The sequence below is a fragment of the Pyrgilauda ruficollis genome, unplaced genomic scaffold (genome assembly GCF_017590135.1).
Source record: "Pyrgilauda ruficollis isolate IOZ18807 unplaced genomic scaffold, ASM1759013v1 scaffold330, whole genome shotgun sequence".
NCBI classification, from domain to species: Eukaryota; Metazoa; Chordata; class Aves; order Passeriformes; family Passeridae; genus Pyrgilauda; species Pyrgilauda ruficollis.
Genome location: NW_024524712.1, coordinates 91,607 through 112,236, shown reverse-complemented (window position 1 = coordinate 112,236; position 20,630 = coordinate 91,607). Strand labels below are relative to the sequence as shown.

Below are 20,630 nucleotides of genomic sequence, written 5' to 3'. Positions count from 1 at the left end.
AGTAGAGAAACTCGGACAGCAGCACGGTACTACCCCATCCCAACTCCTTTTTCTTTGATTCTCTGTATCCTTGGAGTCCTAGGAAATTCAAAAGGCTTACCGTCCAGGCCACACATGCTTCCCTCGTCCGAGTGGCTACTAGAAGATCATCCACGTACTGCAATAGCCTTCCTTCTTCCTGTGGAGCTTCCCAGGACTCCAGATCTTTTGCAAGTTGCTCTCTAAACAGAGGGGGAGAATTTTTGAACCCTTGAGGCACATCTTTGCTCTGGTTAGTTCTCATTATCTCTTTCTCCTTATACTATCTTGTTTCCACCCAAGCCTCACAGTGTCTTTTCTCAGTTTTTCTCACACACAGACTTCCAGGTGGCAGGTATCAGATGTGATCCTCCACGCATAAGCTTTAAGATCTCAGGTTCTGAATCAGATTGATCAGGAACCTTCCATTTACACTTGGGGCATAGAACAGCAATACTAGCGTCTCTCACAAACTCTGCATTGCACGTAAGGTGCCAGCCTCTCAATGCACCAAAAACTCCCAGGAATTGCCTGCAGGCTATTCCGTTTATCACTTCGTATCACTTTGCCGTTTATCACTTAACCTCTACGGCGGGCTGTTTTCAGTCTAGACTTACTATATTACCAGCTGGAGTCCGATAAAGCCCCTCTAAATGAACACATTCATCTCCTCTATCTAAACTCTGTTTTACAAAATCTCAGTCTTTTCGAGTTCTCTTCCTGCACAATGTAATTAAAGCATTGTTTCCACTGACACTCACTTTGCTGCCTTGCAAAAGGCTGTGCCTGTTACAGCAAAAACTCTGATATGCCCACAAACATAGATACCCCCCACCCCTCCCTGTATCTCAAATTGACAGAGTCAGGGCTTAAGTTGCTGTGGGAGGGGAATTCCTGGAATTCCTTTACTTTGTTTTACCACAGTTAAACATAAATCACCATACTGTAGTCCTTCTGCATAAAATGCTACACTTGTTGCAAGCAAAATCTTAAAATCTCCACAAACACAACCATACAATCCAGAGAATCAAATTACCACAATGCAGGGGAAGAACCACACAAACTCACTGGGAAAGGGGGTATCTCTCAAAGTGCCCACTTTTCTCAACACAACACGGCATACAACACTTCAGCATCTACCCACATCAGCTTCCTCTGGTCCTCACACACTCTGGACACAATCAAAATGTTATAGGTAAAAATTGATCCAGCCAATTTAATAGAAATAAAAATAGAATTTATTCGCGGCTGATATACAGTCCTGACAGCCAACAATCAAGGAACAGCACCGACCCCGGGATCGGAGCTGGGTGAACTATGGTCCAGCCTCTATCGCACCGAATCCCCCACAGTTCACAAATGCGGTCTGGTACAGTCTGTTTTTATACTCTTTTTCTTGCCCGTGGCGGAGTCCCTTTGTCCCTTTTTGGAGTTCTTCATATTCATGTTGTGTCTATTCTCTGTCCTGCGCTGGACAAAGCTTGGTCCGGAACTGATGTGTATCTGTCCTCAGTTCCTGGAATGCCACATTCACATGTATGTCCTTGATGGTCCTGTCTATCTGAGGTGAACATCTTCATGGGCCATCTTCGCTGGGCGTTCTCTCATTCATGCCATCAGGAGTGCCCATCTCCCGTGTGGGCCAGGTTTATTTCGTATGCTAATGATACACCTCCTCCTCGGCTGCTAGCTGTGGTTTTCATCACCCTGTGGAGTAATCCCCCTTTCTCTCTTGCTGGTGTGATTTTTAAGGCTTTATGTTATATTATTTTAATAATCTTACTCTTCCAGCATGAATTACCATTTTATTCATAACAAAAATAACAGCACACAGTAAAATTCCCAGGATCAAGTTCAAACTACTGGGACAGAGGAACCCTGAGTTCGTCTAGCCACAGTTAAAATGTGCACAATCCACACAAATCATCACTTTTAAACACAATAAATGTCCTCACCCACGTTTCTCCATTTGTTACACTTCTGCACTGGGTGCTCCCTGCCCCCACAGCCTGCCCCAACCGGTGCCTCAGGCCTCACCCAGCCACTTCAGAAGTGGGTAGAACTCCCGCCTCGCACTGTGGGTACACTCACTCGCTCGCTCTCTTTTATATACCACGCACTTGCACGATTAGAAACACATGTCTGGACACCACAAACACACAAAGTTTGGGTTCACTCGACTCACCCTCAGAGTCACTAGTGGCTGCTCTATAGAACAATGAACCTGTTCTGAGCCGCACTATCAACCGGGCACCTCTGCCACTGACTGTGCTCAGCCCCAGCAGGTCCTTGCCTGTCCCCGCAGGAGGCAAGCTGAGACAGAGTGGAGCTCCTCCAGGGAAAATCCTGGGGGCGTGCCTTAGGAGGTCCGTCCTCCTCTCTGTCCCTGCAAGGACAGAGATGGTCTCCTGGCTGGCCTCACCAAAATGATTTCCGTAAAGAAAAAAAACTCCACAACTTTGTAAAAGTTGTAAAGCTGGTATGTTTATTACAGCACTGGACACATGTGGGGATCGCTCCCCTTAAAAGACATGCATACCCCTAAGAACTCCAGATCCTTTTTTTATCTCCCTTACCATATGCATGGCATTTCACAATAGGTTCATACATATTCATTTTACTGATTTTGAGTTACACTTGCAGCTAGTTTTTTTTTTATCAGAAAGTACAGAAAGAACTCCTGGGTCACCCTGCCCTGTCTCCTGCAGCCTCACTGTCTGTTTCAAAGTTCAAGGGGCCCCTCTCTTATCTCTGTCTTTCGGCTGAAGCAGTTTCTTCGAGCATAGGTTTTTTGCGAGGACAGGCAGTCAGACCAAACAGCTACGTTTGCAAGCTACAGACTTAATTCAAAGAGGTTTCTACTCTGAAAAATTTCCACTCTGTCTCAGTATACCTGTTTAAATTGTAAGATATAATTCCTTTGTTATACAAGTGAATGACACAAAGCCTAAATGAATTTTTGTTAAAATTTTCTCATTTAAATGATGAGATACAGCTATTTTGTTATAGAAATAAGAACAATTTTTGCTATTTTATTTTTTATAAATAGTACTGAAGAGTAACAATTTCATCTGATGATTGCTAGGAATTGTAAGCTGTTTAATGCTTTTTTACTATTTAGCTAAAGATAAATGACAAAGCCATCTGCTTTACAATCCTTCACATATTGTTGTATAGCTATTTATAAGATATATATTATTTTTCTAACTACAATTACTTAGAGGTTTTTAAAATTTATAAAGAGACTTTTCCAGTTAAAGCCTGGACCCTGACCAAGTCCTAGCCTTAACTAGTGGAGAAACATACCAATAAAGCCAAGTGTTTTCTACACAAAAACTATACTCAAGTCATTTGGACTTGCCAAATTTGGACCTATAATAGCTAAGCCTCCTTTTGAAGTGAACTTGAAAATCTTACCCAGGAATGATTTTCTAAGCCCTCACTGTAAAAGTGAAGCTTGCCAATTACTACGGACTCTAAGTAATAATACAGTATTTTTGAAATTGATTCTACATTGTTTTAAATCACCATTCAATTTTTTATGTACTACTAATTGTATGTATTATCTGATTTATTTTTACTTAGTATAAGTTTATTGCTTTTATTGTTTTGCTTTGGTGTTGCTTTCATGTTCATAACGAGAAACACATGTCATTGCAAAACAAAAAAATTAGGGGGAATGTAGCTCCTCCAGAACTTTACACTAATATTTACACAAAAAATTTTGAAATCAAACCAAATAAAATTTGACCCCTTACCCTCCTGAAACACCCTTGGAACCCCAAGAATTAGAGCTCCTGGGTTCTGTGAAATTGGATTTTTCTGTTAATTTTAAATACATGGGAAGGAATCAGTCTAAAACTTTTAAAATGTTTCTCCCTATCACCCCATGTATAAGAATCAAACTTTTTTGTGTAATTACACTTCTGGCAATCCTAAACCCAGTAATGCCCCCCCTGCAGCTGCCAATAACCTATTTAGTGGCTGGGGTTTGACACCCTAGCTAAAAGACTTTTTTTTTAGGACAAGTATGCATGTGATAATTTTTATAATAATTGTATTAATCATGATACCTTTCAATGTGTGCAGAGATTAATTAATAAGGCCATTAAAGGAGTGATTTTGGTTGAAAAGAGAAGGGGGAGATATTGGGACACACCAGACAGATTATGGACTTTGGACCTGGTTAGCATAAGAGATTTGATAACAGGATGCCTTGGCAAGAGCAAACAGAACTTTGAGGATTAAATCAAGATTGCAAGAAGATTAAATCAGGACTTACCAGGAAAGAAAATTACATCAAACTCTGCAAGCAAGAGATGTTGTAAAATGCATCAGTTTGTTTATGTGTTGATTAACCCAATCATTGTAGTAAAACATTTCTAGCCTTCCTAAAATAGTATATAAGCATAGGTATTCCACAATAAATTTGGATTCTTCTGACCATATCGGAGTCTCCCCGTCTCTCTTCATCACCAGTAGAGGCAAGTATAGCAAATGGGTTGATCCAAGGCAGAGTTACAGAGGTTTTTCACTTAGAAAATTCAGGATGTGATCCAAATTCACCAGAACATATGGCAAGGTTAAAACAATATATGGCAAGGTTAAAACAATATCAAAGTGTTGTGGTATATGGGTTAAAACATGGTGTCCCTAAAGCTATAAATTGGTCATAGATTTGCAAAGTAAAGCAAAATTATGATGAATAACCCACTGATTTTTTTAAATAGGTTAAGAGAAACTGCCATAAAATATGCAGATCTAGATCCTGAATCAGCTGATGGTAAAGCACATCTATTTCTCTTGTTTATGGGTCAAGCTAAAAATTATATAAGAAGAAAGCTGCTAAAGATAGATGGAGTTCGAGATATAGATAAATTGCTAGAAGTTGACTGGAAGGTATTTTGAGACAGGGGCCCAAATTAAAGAGTTAGACCCCAACCTAGTAAGAAGGAAACTCAGGAAAAGTCACCCAAATTAAAGAGTTAGACCCCAACCTAGTAAGAAGGAAACTCAGGAAAAGTCACCCAAGAAAACTTCCCTTAAGGAGAAAGATCAGTGTGCCTTTTGTAAAACATGGGGACATTGGAAGAATGACTGTCCAGCGCTGAAACAAAAATCCCCTGTTCCCAAACTCCCAGTAGTACAAAGATCAAGATCAGAATGATGGGGACCAAAGTCTTCTCCCTCAGCAGAATCTTTACTTATAGCTAAGCTGGGGAAAGATGACATCACATTTTTGGTAGATGCTGGAGTGGCATATTCTGTGTTAAATACCTTAGAAGGGAAACTGAGTCAAGATTTCATACATGTTATTGGGTTGACTGGGGTAAGCAAAACACGGCCTTTCTTCCAACCTTTAAAATTCAGACTGGGGGAACACTGGGTAACTCATCAATTCCTCTATATGCCTAACTCCCCTAAACCATTGCTGGGGGTGCATTTGTTAGATAAATTGGAAGCAGAGATTAAATTTAAAAAGGGAAAGAGTGTACATTCCCTAAATGTCTCCCATGCAAAACCATGACAGAGTTTAATTCCTGAATCTAAATTTGTCGAAGTCACTGCATTTTTTATACAGGAAAAATGTGGTGAAATCCCCACTGAAGTTGAAAATGCAGTCAATCCAGTAGTGTGGGGCAGTGATATCCCAGGAAGACCCAAACAAGCAGAAACAGTATTACACTCAAACCAGGAGCTAGACCAGTAAGGCAAAATCAATACCCTTTGAAATTAGAGAACCGTAAGGGATTGGCATCTGTAATTGAAAAATTCCTCCAACATCGGTTATTAGTGCAATGTGAGTCCAAATTCAGCATGCCCATATTAGCTGTTAAGAAAGCAGATAATAAGAATTATCGATTAGTACAAGATTTAAGAGAATTAACAAAATTACAAAGGACATACACTCAGTGGCAGCCAATTCCTACACCCTTTTGACCACACTGACAGACAAATTAGGGTGGTTTACTGTTTTAGACCTGAAGGATGCCTTTTTCTGCATTCCTGTGCACAAAAACAGCCAAGAGCTTTTGGCTTTTGAGTGAATGCAGTCAATCCAGTAGTGTGGGGCAGTGATATCCCAGGAAGACCCAAACAAGCAGAAACAGTATTACACTCAAACCAGGAGCTAGACCAGTAAGGCAAAATCAATACCCTTTGAAATTAGAGAACCGTAAGGGATTGGCATCTGTAATTGAAAAATTCCTCCAACATCGGTTATTAGTGCAATGTGAGTCCAAATTCAGCATGCCCATATTAGCTGTTAAGAAAGCAGATAATAAGAATTATCGATTAGTACAAGATTTAAGAGAATTAACAAAATTACAAAGGACATACACTCAGTGGCAGCCAATTCCTACACCCTTTTGACCACACTGACAGACAAATTAGGGTGGTTTACTGTTTTAGACCTGAAGGATGCCTTTTTCTGCATTCCTGTGCACAAAAACAGCCAAGAGCTTTTGGCTTTTGAGTGGGAAAATCCCAAGACAGGGAGGAAAAGCCAACTTGCTTGGACACTTTTACCCCAAGGTTTCAAGAATAGCCCAACAATATTTGGAAACCAGCTAGCAAAGGACTTAGAAGACTGGAAAAGACAGGAGCCAGAAGGAGTTATTTTTCAATATGTGAATGGCATCCTGATTGTGGCCAGAACCAGAGATGACTGTATAAGGTTTACCCTAAGTTTATTAAACTTCTTGGGACTGAGTGGGTAGAGAGTTTCTAAAGGCAAAGCGCATATTGCTAAAGAAGCAGTAGTTTATTTGGGGCTTGAGATCTTCCGTGGACACCGACAGCTCAGCAAAGAACAGAAAGAAGCCATCTGTCGACTCCCAGAGCCCCATACCGTGAGAGAGATGCAAGCTTTCCTGGGAATGGCAGGTTGGTGGTGTTTGTGGATAGCAAATTATGGACTGCTGGTAAAACCCCTATATGGAGCATTAAAAGCAGCCAAAAAAAGAATTATCATATGGACTGAAAACACTAGAGCAGTTTTTAAAGAGCTGAAACACTCGCTAATGTCAACTCCAGCACTGGGACTGCCAGACTTAACTAAACCTTCTGAACTTTTTACATATGAAAGACTGACTAGCAAAGCACTTTGGGAACCAATGGAAGGCTGTGGCCTACTTTTCCAAACAGGTAGACAATGTTGCCCAAGGCTGGCCAGGGTGCCTGAAGGCCATGGCAGCCACTGTCATCTTGATCCAGGAGGTCTGAAAAGTCACCCTTGGGTGACACATTGTAGTGTATGTACCTCATGCTGTAGCAGCTGTACTTGAATAAAAGGGGGGACATTGAATGCCCAGCAACCAGATGCTTAAATACCAATCAGTGTCATTAAAAAAGGATGATGCTACCTTGAAAACAACTTCTGTTGTTAACCCTGCCATGTTTTTGTCCTCCACCTTAATTGACAATGAGCCTGAACATGATTGTTTGTAGACAGTTGAAGAGGTCTGGTCCAGCTAACCAGACCTGAAAGACGTGCCCCTGGAAAATCCAGATTGGGAGCTTTTTACAGATGGAAGCAGCTTTATGAAAAATGGCAAAAGGATGAAAGGCTATGCAGTGACCACACAGGACAAGGTGATTGAGGCAAAGGCTCTGCCAGTAGATATGTCATTGCAGAAAACTGAACTGATTGTACTGACGAGATAGGAAAGGGAATGACTGATATTGTACAATCAGTAGTGAGAAAATGTGAAATCTGCTGTAAAAATAACCCTGCCATGAGGAAAAGAGTTGTATTAGGAGTAACAAAGGCAGGGGATCTTCCTGGAGATTACTGGCAAATAGATTTTGCAGAGTTACCATGCAAAGAGGGATACTGATACATAGTGGTGTTAGTTGACACCTTCAGTGGATGGCCAGAAACTTACCCCTGTTGCACTAACACAGCCAAGGAAGTGGTGAAAGTTTTGTTCAATCATATAATTCTGAGGTTCAGGGTTCCCTTGGGGATGTCATGAGATAGGGGACCACACTTTGTTGCAACAGTGGTTAAGGAAGTTAGTCGGATTTTGGGAATTTTTTTGGATCTGCATACACCTTATAGACCCCAAACGAGTGGTAAAGTTGAACATATTAATGGGACTCTCAAAACACAAATTAGCAAAATTTGTCAAGAAACATCCATGACATGGGTTCAAGCCTTGCCTATAGCTTTACTGAGAATCCACATACAACCAAGGTGGAGGGATAACATCAGTCCCTATGAAATACTGGATGGCAGGCCATATCAGATTCTGCATGTTCCAGGTAAAATTCATATGAAGGGGAAACTTGATTTACAAAGATATCTAATGGCTTTAGGTTCCACTTTGCAGAAGCTCCAGAATTACATCATGCTATCCAGACCCATAGGACTGGACACACCTGCACATCCCTTCCAACCTGGAGACTGGGTCTATGTTAAATGGTGGGACAGTGATCCTCTACAAGCCAGGTGGAGAGGACCATTCCAAGTTCTGCTGACCACCCTCACCGCAGTGAAATTTGCTGGCAAAGGACCCTGGATTCACTACTCCAGAGTGAAGAATGCTTCTGCTCCTGAAACAACTGAAAAAACAGAGACTGATGCAGATGAAAACATGTTTTAAATGGTTCCTCTTCTGTGCCTAAAGAACTGTTCATAATAATAATTATCCTTCTTTGTATGATAGCCAACTGTGCAAGACATTTCTACTGTTAGATATTTATTACTGTTTATAATTATTATTATTTTTAGATATTTATATATTATTATATATTTACTGTTAGACATTTACTAGTATTAGATATCTATTTTTAGATATTTAGCTACTGTTAGATATTTATCTGTTGTTAGATATTTACTGTTGTTAGTTATTTACTATTGTTAGATATTTACTATTGTTAGATACTTATCTGTTATTAAATACCTATTATTAGTAGATATTTAGAATAGACACTTGACAAGGCAAAGCCCTTGTCAAGCCTCTAAAGGGAGGAAATGATGCTCTAAGTTTTAGCTTTCATATTTTTCAGATTCTGTACTGACTTAGTGTATAACTCTGAATTTCATATAAAGTATTAGTAAGTTCTCTTCACAGGGTAGTTAGACAAAACAATCCTTTTCCAGCTTGAGAACCAAGGACACTGTTGCAGCTTCAGGCCCAAAGAAGTATAAACAACGGCGAATTGAAGACAGCAAACTGGGAGGATGGGACTTCATAACCTGAAGCTGTAATTAGACAATTGACTCCAATATGTAAATGGACCAAAATTTATGAAAGTGTGAAAACTCACAACCGATCATCCATCCTGCATCCATCTTGGGTCCATCTTGGGCAGAGCCACGGCCGGGCTCTTGTACTGCCCAAGGTGTATTCTTTGAAAGCCTTTCAATAAATACCTACTTTATTCCTTTAACTCTTTCTAAAGTTCCAGGTAGCCTCTTTAGGCATCATGGTCACACTTAGAGTTGTGGTCAACAGCTCTATGTCAAAGTGGAGACTAATGATGAGTGGTATCCTCAGGGGTCAGTGTTGGGACTGGTGCTGTTTAACATCTGTGTCAGTGACATGGACAGTGGAATTGAGTGCATCTTCAGCAGGTTTGCCAATGACACTGAGCTGTGTGGCGCAGTTGACATGCTGGAGGGAAGGGACTCCATTCAGAGGAACCTGGACTGGACTGAGAGCTGGGTCTGTGTCAATCTCATGAAGTTCAACAAGGTGAAGTGCAAGGTCCTGAACCTGAGTCGGGACAATCCCAAACACAAGTACAGACTGGGTGGAGAATGGATAGAGAGCAGCCCTGAGAAGGACTTGGGGGATTTTGATTGATAACAAGCTCAACATGTATAGCAGGGCATTGCCCCTCTCTACAAGAGCTTATCTGTTTGTTAGCTGGTGCAATAACTCGGGGCATCTCACTCTCACATGAGCCTCACATGAGACTTGATGAAATAACTCAATCAGGACAGTTTGCCTTGAAGTGAGTTATTTTGGTGCCATGGAATGGATGCTTTCAGCTCACAGTAAACATCTTGCTGTGGAAGCGAGATGTGGAAAGATAAGTTGGAATTTCTGACTGACAGACATTCCATTTTACGAACTATAAAAGCAACACCAAATTTTCACAAAGAAGAAGTCTTCTACACATTCCCTGGAAATGTGTAGGGCCTTTTCCCCAAGGTTTAGGACTCCAGCCTTGCAGTTACCTATACTATTTCTTTGCTAGCTTTAATATAGATACCTCAATGTCATGCACTGTTTTATGTAATATACTAGTAGTTCTTTTTGGTTTTATACTGTGCAGTAAGTAACTCTGTTTAAGGTGTCTTGTCTGTTATCTCCTGTCTATTCAATAAATAACTCATTTTATAACAGACCAAATTGGCCATTCTTAGAACTTGTGAGCTGGAGCGATTTAGGTGCAGGCCACCTAAATTTAAGATATTGCCAAAAATCTGAGCCTAAGGCAGGGCTTGTCTGAAGCTCCCACTCTATCCATAACAATGTGACCTGGCAATGTGCATGTGGAACAAAGCCAACCACATTCTGGGCTGCATCAAAAGCAGTGTGGCCAGGAGGTTGAGTGAGGTGGTTCTTCCCCTCTACTCTGCTGTTGTGAGACCCTACCTGGAGTACAGCATCCAGCTTTGGGGTCTCCAACATAAGGATGTGGACCTGCTGGTCAGAGTCCAGAGGAGGGCCAGGAAGATGATCAGAGGGCTGGAGTGTGGATGTGACAGCCTGGTCAGAGAGCAAGAAAACTAGATAAGTTTTCCCAGAATCAGCTTGTGAGACTTTAGGGAGTTGAAGATAAACAATGATAGCTTATTATTATAAACAACCTGAAGGTGTTGTTTTCCTACTCTCTATTTTCTTGTTTTTCTCAAAGATTGTTTATAAGAAAGGTGTTTTGTTAATTAGCCAATCAGGTGAAATGTATTGATTAACTGACCAACCAGGTCTATCTGTATCAGAACAATGTATAAAACAGGATCCGAAGTAAAGACGTACTATGCTGTACAAACCAGCCTTCTGGTGAGTCTGTGTCATTTCTTACTCACTGCAACACTGGAGCACCTCTGCTATGGAGACAGGTTGAGAGAGTTGGGACTGTTCAGCCTGGAGAAGGCTTTTGGGAGACCTTATAACACCTTCCAGTACCTAAAGGGGCTACAAGAGAGATAGAGAGGGACTATGGACAAGGGCATGGAGTGATAGGACGAGGGGGAATGGCTTCAAACTGCCAGAGGACAGGTTTAGATTAGATATTAGGAAGAAATTATTTACTCTGAGCATGGTGAGACACTGAAACAGGTTGCCCAGAGTTGTTGTGGATTCCCCACTCCTGGAAGTGTACAAGGCCAGACTTTGAGCAACCTGATCTAGTGAGCCCCATCTAACCTGGCCTTGAATGTTATAGTGTCTACAATCCTCATGGTAAAAACTTTCTTCTAGTCTGAATCTACCCTGCTTTAATTTAAAAACATTACCCTTTGTCCTATTGCTACAGGCCCAACTAAAAGGTCTGTCCCCATCCTTCTTATAAGCCCCCTTGAAACACTCAAAGGCAGCAATAAGGTCTTCCCAGAGCCTTCTCTTCTCCAGGTTGAATAACCACAAGTCTCTCAGCATGTCTTCACAGCAGATGGGCTCCAGTCCTCTGATCATTCCTGTGGCCCTTCTTTGGATCTGCTCCAACAGGTCTGTGTCTTTCCTGTTCTGATTAGATCTACTACTTATCACCTACAAACCAATTAACACCTTAAAATGTTCAATACAGTCATAGTTTTGTTCTATCATTGCGTAAAGCTTTTTGGGACTAACTGAAAGTATAAGCAATATAAAATGGCATTTAAATTATATATTACATGTTTATTATGGTGCAATTTTTTTTCAAAATTTCTTGTATGAAAAATCCAAAGTATTTACAATTTTTTAAAATAAACTTGTATGCTGTAATTTACAGTCCAATGTACTAAGAATCCATAAAAATTCACATCTTTTAAAGCTTTGTTTACAAATTAATTTCCTTAGGAGCCAGCTAAAAAGGGTAATGCTGTATACAGAAGCAAGAACCAGCTTGCTACATATGGTTTTCTTCTCAGACACATGTACTTTCTACATTGTTTTAAAATTTCTTTACAAAAAGTCTATATAAACTTGTATGGCTTCAAAATTATAACTTGCACCCAATGCAAATATATGTATAATCACTTAGTTGAAAAGGGCTGAAACAGAACTGCTTTATTTAATTAAGAAATGAAAACAATACTTGACTAAAACCAGCAATACAGCTTTGGGGTTTCATGAATAAAATATTGTCATGCTAAATATGGTTTGATTGCAAAGCAGATTACAATTACTATTTCAGTAAAATGGCTGTACCATTTTATATGAGTTAGAAATTTGCCATTCAATAAGATTAGCAAGTTAAGAGCCAAATATACTCTTCCAATCAAATCTATAGTACAGTATGTGCTTAATGATAATAATGGAACTCTTATCTGCAAAAGTGTGTAGTATACATTAGAATTTATGTAACCTCTACACAGCTTAATTTATTGTCAAGTTTCAGCAGTCCAATTCATTACTGGTTTTGCATGAATTAGTTGAAGCAAGTTTTATTGTTTCAGTAGAAAGTTTGAAATATACTGGTATTCAAAATGGTCATATAAAATTCCCACTTGTAGGTTACTGAATTATTTTGCCCCAATACTTTTGATTTCGTCATCAAAAAAACCCCACTTGATAATAAACACGCATTAAAGATTTTCTAAATTAGTGACTTTAAAATGCATTATTTATGAGTCACTTCCTTGTGCAAAGGCTGTGGCAAGCAGATTAGATGCCAATACAAATACTAAAGTTGGTGGATTTAGATAAAAAATTAAACTGTGGCAGTACTTGTCATCCTGCTGCTATAAAATACCCTTCTAAAATGCTATTTCTCCCAAAGTATTATGTTTGCATTCACATCACAGAACCCTCAAAGCACTTAAATGCCAAAGGTTTGCAGTCCAAGTGAAAGGAAATGCTCTTTGCTTTTACCATCTTCTGTGATTTTTCAGGATTTTCATCTTTGGTGACATTAAAGTTACTATCTCAAAGTCCCGTATGATGCATCTCCCTTTACTACAGCTGCATTTATTGAACTACCCCATGAGGAAGTAAACCAGTATTTGAAACCTCTTTTTAAATAACCTCTTGTTTTGCAAATCTGCTTTCTAAATCCCAGTAAAAGGAATTTTTATAAAGTTCCATCTATTATACTAACACTGTGCTTACTTGCTGAAGAGCCAAAATTTGATAAAGGAATTGAATCATGTAAACAACAAAGTGGATAGGCACAGTTGTTTTTTAAAGGCACAAATGTTATTCAATTCATATAAAAATAAATTAAATCTACAGCATTGATTCAAACAATCACAACACCCATAAAATTTTCTAGCTGCAGAAGTAAATCCCTTCTGTCTTTTGCAACTTTTGTAACACATTGCACTTTGGAAAAAAACCCTATATAATAATATACGATACACAGGCAGGCAGTAAGTTAAATTTTTTTTACACTTCTCTAATTCAGCTGGCCTGAGTCAATAGAAAAACTGTGAGACTTTGCCTCTGCTTTCTTTTCAAACGGGCAGTTGAAGAATCTGAAAAATTGATCTTGCTTATGGAAAGATGAAATATTTCTTACTTGCTTTCCCATATTTTTAGGTTAAATATTTACAGTATAACATTCAATTTCATACTTTCATTACAACTACTGATTATTATTTTGACTTCAAATATAAACTTATTAATGATCATTTACAGACAATGTTAAAGTTAATTTCAGTGCTATTATAAAGTAATAAAAAGTTTGCAAAATTACTTTTAAAAGTGCATTTTCTGTTCTGATGATTAAACCTCAGAGTAGATCAACATTTTAAAAAAAAATTAATGCATGTTAAAATAGTGTTTGAAAAGTAGAGAGGGCAGAGCAAGCTTCTTGTACTCCTTTGATGCAACGACTTCCACATGTTAATCAGCAGTCTGCCATATACCGTCCTGAAAAATAAAGGTAGGATTTTGTCAATTGGTAGATAAAACAGATTTTTTCAGTCTTTTTCTGCAAGCAATTTGACTAACTATGGAAAACAAAAAAAGTAAAACAGTTTTCAGCCACATTTTTGAGGAAAAGTAATTATTTATGCATCACTTAATAAAGAGTGGCATAATGTATAATTTAGCACTATATATCATATTAATTTGAATATATAAGCACATCAGTGTCTTACCAGAGGCAAATCTCTTCTTAAGGAGGGAAAGTCGATAGCCACTGCCTACTAGCTCTACATCTATTCCTGAAAGGGTGCTTCCTTCACTAATGAATTGCACTGCAAGTGTTGCTGGTTTACTGGGTCCTTCTGAAAGTTCAAATTTTGCTCTGAGGGATCCAGAACCTATAAAAATAACAAAACTGAAAGGCTAGTTGTTTTTCAAAACCAAGGTGATCTCCCAGAATTTTTAGTAGTAAGGAGCAGAACTAACATGGTGATCTTTAAGAGCTATTCCTAGTGGCAGTCCTATATAGATTTTCAGAAGACATGAGAGTACAACTCTCTTTTTCCAATACTCTGTTTAAGACAGTGACTAGTGAATGATTTAGAGGAAAGCAATACACATTTCTACAAGATTATACTCATAGAATAATGTGTATATCAGACAGCCTGGTAGTCTTCTATTACATTAAATACCTGATTGTTCCCTATACTCATCATTTATGCTTCCTGGTTTATCTTGTATGTAGTACTTTTCTTTAGCAGACTTTAAAGCACATTAGAATATTTTAATGCTGTCACAATTTGCCTGGATGAATGCACATGAACAAAACCATTGGAAGAAATGCAGTTGAACAGTAATTTAGCAAGAGGAAAGCAATTCTTATTTTTGTAATAAATGCAAGGTTTGATTAAATACATTTCCCAAAAAACAGTTGCTTTTTTATAGACAATGGCAAAATTCACTTCAGTGACATTATAAAGTAGTAATAGTTCAAAATTGCTTTAAGTACACCTTTGTAGTCAATGCAAGACATAAACCCCCCCAAAATTATTGTTGGTCTCTTTTTCTAGTTCTTAAACAAGACTCTTCTTGTTCTTGCAAAATATGCTGAGAAAATAAAAGAAATTTAAACAATGAATTAATGGAATAGTGCAAGTCAAGTATTTTTATTTATTTAAAACAACTAGTCAGTAGGAACTGCCAAGTGAGGAGGAAAGCTAGTAAGTGAAATGTTACTAGGGTAAAAACAGGAATTGATGAATGAAATTGTTTTATGCAATGGTTTGTTCTTGGCTTAAAGTCTATTTCTTCAATAGGTCTGTCATAATTTGGATAAATTGGAACTTCTTTTCACTGTAAGTATGGAAACATATATTCAAGTGTTTAAAAAAAACATAGCACCTGCAATGGTTAAAAGGGCTGTGACATCAACTGGACCTCAGGGAAAGGCAGCTGGGCAGAGGACAACTATTGGTACCTTACAAAATGCTATATAAATTACCACTCTGAGCAGATGTACATAGATTTTTTTCCTGGAGTTGTACATGGTCAAAACAAAAAAACCCAAAAAACCAAAAAAAACAAAAAAAAAAACCCAAAACAAAACAAAAAAAAAGTCAGTGAAGAATTGTCTATAATCAAGTCTATCTCAGTGCAGGACTTTTGGATTTTTTTCTTTTCCCCGGTTCTTCCACTTACCTCTTTCTACTTTATCTCAATTGTTAGCATGTGGAAAATCATAATACAGATATTAAACATATTTCCTTTTCAATAACTGCTCATTTCCAACTAGCACTGATGTAATTATTTTCTTGCCCAGTCTAAACTGTTTTAGTGGCACTAACTGCTTTCAAGGGGCTTCACTATTTTGCTTTTTATAATCAGTTAATATTTTTACATCTCACTGTTAATAGAATCTCTCAGGAGGAATTTCATTGAGAAGAAGGTGAACTGATAAACAGGATATGGCAAGTGTAAACAGGCATGAAGGCGTAGAGGCTGACTACCTTTTTACTATCATTTGTCTGTACAAGAAAACAAAAGAGTTCAACTTGCCTCCATTCTCAGACTTCTCAGAAATGCTAGATATTTTCCAATAAGCTTTCATCTGATCTGCATTCCTGTAAGGCAATGGAAGGTTAGTTATAAGCATTGATTTTTAGAATTTCAATTATTTATATTATTTTCCCAGATTTACACTGGTACCTTACAAACCATGTGCCTATAACCTACATCTCTCAATGGAGGTTTATAAAAATATGTCATAATTTTAAAGTGAGTTTGTGGAAAAGTATACAAAGCAAAAAAGAAAACAAAAGGGTGTACCTGCATTACCCCGAGCTTGCAGCAGAGCTCAGACATACATAGCATGTTTTTATACAGTTAACACTGTTCTATGCCCAGGTCATAGCTCCACAACTCAAAACCCTCTGTGGTCTCAAAAGGTAAGGGCAGGCCAAAAATGCTGGAAGCAGTTTGAAAGCTGGGTCTTTATGCTTCACAATGATAGTATGAGGTGGAGCACTACTGTTTGTTCTCCTCTATGTGAGACTCCTGGCTGTGTGAATTTTATTCCATTTCCATTCTAGTAAAACAAGTTGGCAGAAGTGACTCAGGGTTTAAGCTAACTTCTGATGCTGTAAAGGGGAAGAAAAGCAAAGGGAACCAAGAACCATAGTCTCTAAGTTGACAGGGCATTTAAACTCTTTCAGCACATTGCAGCTGTTCCATCAAAGGAAAGTCTACAACTTAAAGCTGTGAGCAGCATGAAGTGATGATAGGTTTGAAACTGTCTTTGGCATTGGTGTACCAGGAGTGAAATGCTCACACAAGTAGCATAGATGGTAGTGGTTACTTGCAGGAGGTCGAATCAGAAAACATTTATTCGTAAAAAAACCCCAAAACTCTACCACCCAACCCACTAGACCAAGCATATAGTAGGAGACACATACTAGAGCTGCCTGGGACATGACTATTTTTTGCTCTGCTTTCAAGGCTCAAAATTCCAGCCTTGGGTAGTTGACTAGGTAAAAGAGAGAATACATGGGGCTCAAGTCCCTTACTCTGATGAATCTGAAATGAAATTGTCACTAAGTTTTGAGTCTTTCTAGGTAACACTAAGTGTTCTGAGTGGGCATTCCTACCCTCACTCAGGTTTCATTACTGAGGGGTTTGTTGAAGAAGCCTGAGCAGGGAGGGGGGACACTGGCTTCACCAAAAGTTCTAGTAAAGTTGGGGAGGCAAGATACTGAACCTGCCCTTGCTCAGAATAAACTTAAGGTGATTTGGTTAAAAGTATTGCTCCCTTGAAATACCAAGTCAAGAAAGATTCCATCTTGACAGGATTTTTTCCACTTAAAATTATATTGTATTACCACTTTGTCCAATTAACACATTTAAATGTATTGCCTCCAGAAACATCAGAACCTTTCTGATAAATACACCAGGCTTATTTTATTTCTGAACTTTGCTTTATAAGGTAAACACATCTATAAGTAATAAGGTTAACAAAGTCTGACTTCCCAAAACTTGGTATTCTTTGCCCTCTTAACCTTCATGTTGAAATGACCCTCTTGTTCCTCTTGAAAATAAACAGTCTGGGGATTACATTACAGCTGGGCAAGTACCTATGTGCTGCCAAACCATAGGCACAGTGATTGAATTCTGTTCACCTTTTGCTCTAAGTATGTCACATTGCCTAGCCCTGATATCCTCTGCTGTTTTCACAAACTCGTAGAAACAATTTTCTGAGATGTCTCACTTTCAATTGCTGCTGTAAATGGTCTGCAGGCTTAGAAGGTGGGGCCAGGTAGGTGTGAGTCATAATGATCAGCATGACACTTGAACTGAGAGACAGTGCTATCTGGCTCATGAAGAGCTCCTCATCTACTGAAGTTTGTTTTAAAAATTATTTCAATTATAAGCCAATTTTTAAGCTAGAACCACCAAGAAATATTTTTTAAAACTGCATTTCTTCTACTCTCTCTATATATAACCTATATATCTTGATATGTTTAATACATACACACAGAGATATATATGTTTTTTAGCCATTAAGATATTTTTGTTCAAATCATGCTATTTAAAATATCTATCCTGTCTATTGGCAAAAAGAAAGCAAACACTGGAAATTTCAGAAATGCTTGTATTCAGAAATGTTTTTATTATTGCACAGTTGGAACGGGTGCATATAATCTCATTTTAGTCTATGTGAATTGGCTGTACATCATCTGTTTTGGACCAGAAAATGTCCAAAACATCTGATACCATGCATTTTATCAAGAGGAAAAAAAAAAATCTGTTTCTTCTGGTGACATTTTTCAGGCTGACACTAATGAATACTCTGAAATTAATTTGAAATAATAAAAAGAAAACCATTAATATTACCATTTTGCAGGTGGAAGTGATTGCATGTTCTTTACTCCACCATCTACTGGTACCACAACCTGCACATTAGACAGCATACTAGGCACATTCATAGACTCTGGATTATATTTATAATCCATTCTCACATCAGTAGTGCTAGCATTACATTTCCAGTAAGTTGCAAGATTCAAGGGAGTAGACTGGGTGCCATTTGAAGATACCTGTAAAAGAATAAACCATTGAAAAGGTCTTAATTAAAATATTCCTATTTTGGGCAGAATTAGGAAAAGATGGTAATGAGTATAAATCCTGACAAATGACCAACAGAACAATTGACCTCTGTGCCCTTAATCTTAGAATTCTGAAGATTGTTATAGCCTAAAGTAATTCCTGTTGGTTTAAAAAAATTATTTAAATAAATTTTAAAAGGTTTAAACTACCTCTGGCCCACAAGGCTCATTCCTGTTCTGGCTTTCATAAGTCAAACCAGTTTTTTTTTTTAGTCTTCAATTAGGCCTTATGACACTGACCATCATCCTCTGGGCCTGGCTGTTCAGCCAGTTTTCAATCCCCCTTGCTGTCTCCTAATCTAGCCCACACTTCATCAGCTTCTCTATGAGTGCCAAAAGCCTTCCTGTAGTCTAGGTAGACAATATCCACTGCTCTCCCCTCATTTACCAGGCCAGTCATTTCATCACAGATACCAGATTGGTCAAGCATGGCTTTCCCTTGGTGAAGCCATGCTGACTACTCCCAATGACCTTCTTGGCTTTCATGTGCCTCTAAGTGGTTCCCAGGATGAGTTGTTTCATTATATTGTGAGAGGTGAGAATATTATGTGTCTCCATATATTACAATTTATTAGTTACAGCATTCAAAAACTATGCAATTACAAAATCAAAATAGAATACAAACTCAAATCCTGACCAAACCCCCTAAATTCAAGAAAAACTTAACTTCATTAACAAATAGGTAAAGTGTTTGACGCTTACACACATTAATTGGATCAAAGTGTCAGCAAGCTGAAACAGGTCATGAATGAACAGGGAATGTCATGAAGGCATAACATGAATTCACTCAGCCTTGGCAGAGCCCAGGCACTGAAAACAGTGATGCACTCAGAACTGGCCTAGATGACAGATGACAATTCATCTGCATTCAAACAGGCAAAGAACAATTCTTATAATTTCTGTATAGACCAGAGTTCTTAAAAAAATTCCAAAGGGAAAAAAGTGTTTACCTGATACTTTAAAACATCCACATTATAATAGGATGCAGATGGATTGTGCTGTGATAATTTCTTGAGGTAGACAGTTATGGCTTGCATGTTCATCCAAAAATCCTTAGTACTAGAGTCACTTTGTGACTGATCACTACAAAGAAAAAGAAAGGTAGGAATCAAAAATCAACACTGAGTTTTATTATTTCTTATGTCTAAAAAATTAAGACTAGATCTTTCCCCTTCTTTATTGTTCCAAGCAAGAATTTGTTCTAATGCTTTATAACACATAATTGTATCTTCCTAAATATTAAGACAAATTAACTGTTGTAGCTCAAAAAACTTCTCCTTCCAGGTTGTCAAGCAGTGAGTTTCCTGCACTGATTATCTGCTTCACAAGATGGAGTGAATGCCAAATTTGGATTTTACATTCAATAAAAACCAATTTTAATACAGTCAGGTGCCATGAGAATGAGTGGGAGGTGGGAATGAAAACGGTGTTTGAAGAGGAATGTTATCCAGTTTGGAATAAATCCTAGAATCATTATTAGCTTTTGTTATGACAGCTTCACTAATGCATTGAATTAAAATTTGTGCTGAATGTGTTACCACACTTTCACTTATTTATAGTGTAAGCTTTCAAAATATTTTCAGTTAAAAGTTTCTCAGATACTTATAGCTACATTTAATCTTAGTAACAATTTATTATATAATTACTATATGTAGCTAAGAGTGCACATGACTACAGAAGCAAAATCCTGGTTGGGAACTACTGGAGCATGAAAAGGTGTTTTGCAACTCAAGATTTTCAGTTCTGGTGGCATCAGGTTTCTTTTTTAATAAGGATGAAGCTTTTAAGAAAACTGATTCAGAAGCAAAATTCAAATCACTTAAGAATCAGAGCTCCACAGATCATCTGTGGATACATAGAGGAACTGCACCAGATGCCTTGGAGTGGCTACTTAGAACAGAGGCTAGAGAGAGTTAGAAAATAAAGTAGG

General features: G+C 38.2%; 1 protein-coding gene across 1 annotated transcript in view; it reads right to left on the bottom strand.

Annotated features, from left to right (window-relative positions):
• Positions 1-13,170: 13,170 nt before the first annotated feature.
• Positions 13,171-20,630, bottom strand: part of LOC121357440 (F-BAR domain only protein 2-like) — a 92,592-nt gene continuing 85,132 nt past the window's right edge. The window contains exons 17-21 of the mRNA XM_041474702.1: positions 19,651-19,783; positions 18,432-18,631; positions 16,101-16,165; positions 14,279-14,443; positions 13,171-14,048 (exon numbers count right to left, since the gene is read on the bottom strand). Coding sequence (XP_041330636.1) covers positions 14,026-14,048; positions 14,279-14,443; positions 16,101-16,165; positions 18,432-18,631; positions 19,651-19,783 — 586 coding nt within the window. The 3' untranslated portion in view covers positions 13,171-14,025. The remainder of the gene's footprint in view (positions 14,049-14,278; positions 14,444-16,100; positions 16,166-18,431; positions 18,632-19,650; positions 19,784-20,630) is intronic.